The sequence below is a fragment of the Dipodomys ordii genome, unplaced genomic scaffold, assembly GCF_000151885.1.
Source record: "Dipodomys ordii isolate 6190 unplaced genomic scaffold, Dord_2.0 Scaffold10, whole genome shotgun sequence".
NCBI classification, from domain to species: domain Eukaryota; kingdom Metazoa; phylum Chordata; class Mammalia; order Rodentia; family Heteromyidae; genus Dipodomys; species Dipodomys ordii.
In genome coordinates, this window is record NW_012267226.1 from 15,748,241 (window position 1) to 15,749,111 (window position 871).

The window sequence follows — 871 nt, forward strand, 5'->3', positions numbered from 1 at the left end:
GCCCGGCCTCGGCTCCCTCGCCCTCCCCCTCACGGCCTCCTCCCCTCCCGCCACCAGCCCCGCGGGGCCCGGCCGCTCTCCGGTCCCCCTTCCGTACCTGCACATCTTCATTGCGGAGCTCGTCGATTAAAACCGCGATGGGGTACAGCGAGTCATCCCCGTCTCCGCCGGCGGATCCCGGGCCGGTCCCAGGCCCCGCTGCGCCCGCCATGTTCTTTCTCCTCCGGCTCGTCGCCGTCGCCCGCCCCGCGCCAGGGCCCCGCCCCGAGCCTGGGCCCCGCCCCGCGCCCTGACTCCGCCCCACACCAAGGCCCCGCCCCGCGCCTGGGCCCCGCCCCGAGCTCCGCCCCACATCGAGGCCCCGCCCCTCCCCCGAACCCCGCCCCTCCAGGCAGGCAGCCCTAGGGTTCCCGCACGAGCTAGGCGAAGTTGCAGAGGTCAGGTCCCTCTTCTGATGGTGGAGACCTCCGCCGGACCCCCATTGTAGTTGAAGGTGTGAACCCCAGAAGAACGATGGGCTGAGGAAACGAATGGAACCCCTCTGTCCCTTCCCCAGCCGAAAGAAACAGGGGCAGGGATTCATCCTGGCCGTGGTGGCCAGAGGGAGCCAGGGACCCGAGTGACACGGGCGGCGGCGTCGCGGGACTCGGCGGGGCTGGGGCGGGGCCGGAGGCACGGAGGGAAAGGGCTGGGCCTCTCCGCCCGCGTGCTGGCCCCGGGCCCGCGGGGGCCGGCCCTCTCCCCCGGGGTATCTAGCCTCCCCGCCCCCAGCCCCTCCACCCCTTCCTCCGGCCTGCGCGAGAGAAAACTCCCCAGTCAATGTTGTTTCCCTCGTGCAAGCTGTTGGAGCCATGCTGCTCCCTTGTTTTCG

At 72.1% G+C, this 871-nt stretch overlaps 1 protein-coding gene across 1 annotated transcript in view; it reads right to left on the minus strand.

The window, feature by feature from the left end:
• Ppp2r1b (protein phosphatase 2, regulatory subunit A, beta) overlaps positions 1 to 235 on the minus strand; it is a 25,385-nt gene extending 25,150 nt beyond the window's left edge. Inside the window, 1 exon segment of the mRNA XM_013009797.1 lies at positions 98 to 235. Within this exon segment, the coding sequence (XP_012865251.1) occupies positions 98 to 211 (114 nt within the window). The 5' untranslated portion in view covers positions 212 to 235.
• Positions 236 to 871: the final 636 nt, after the last annotated feature.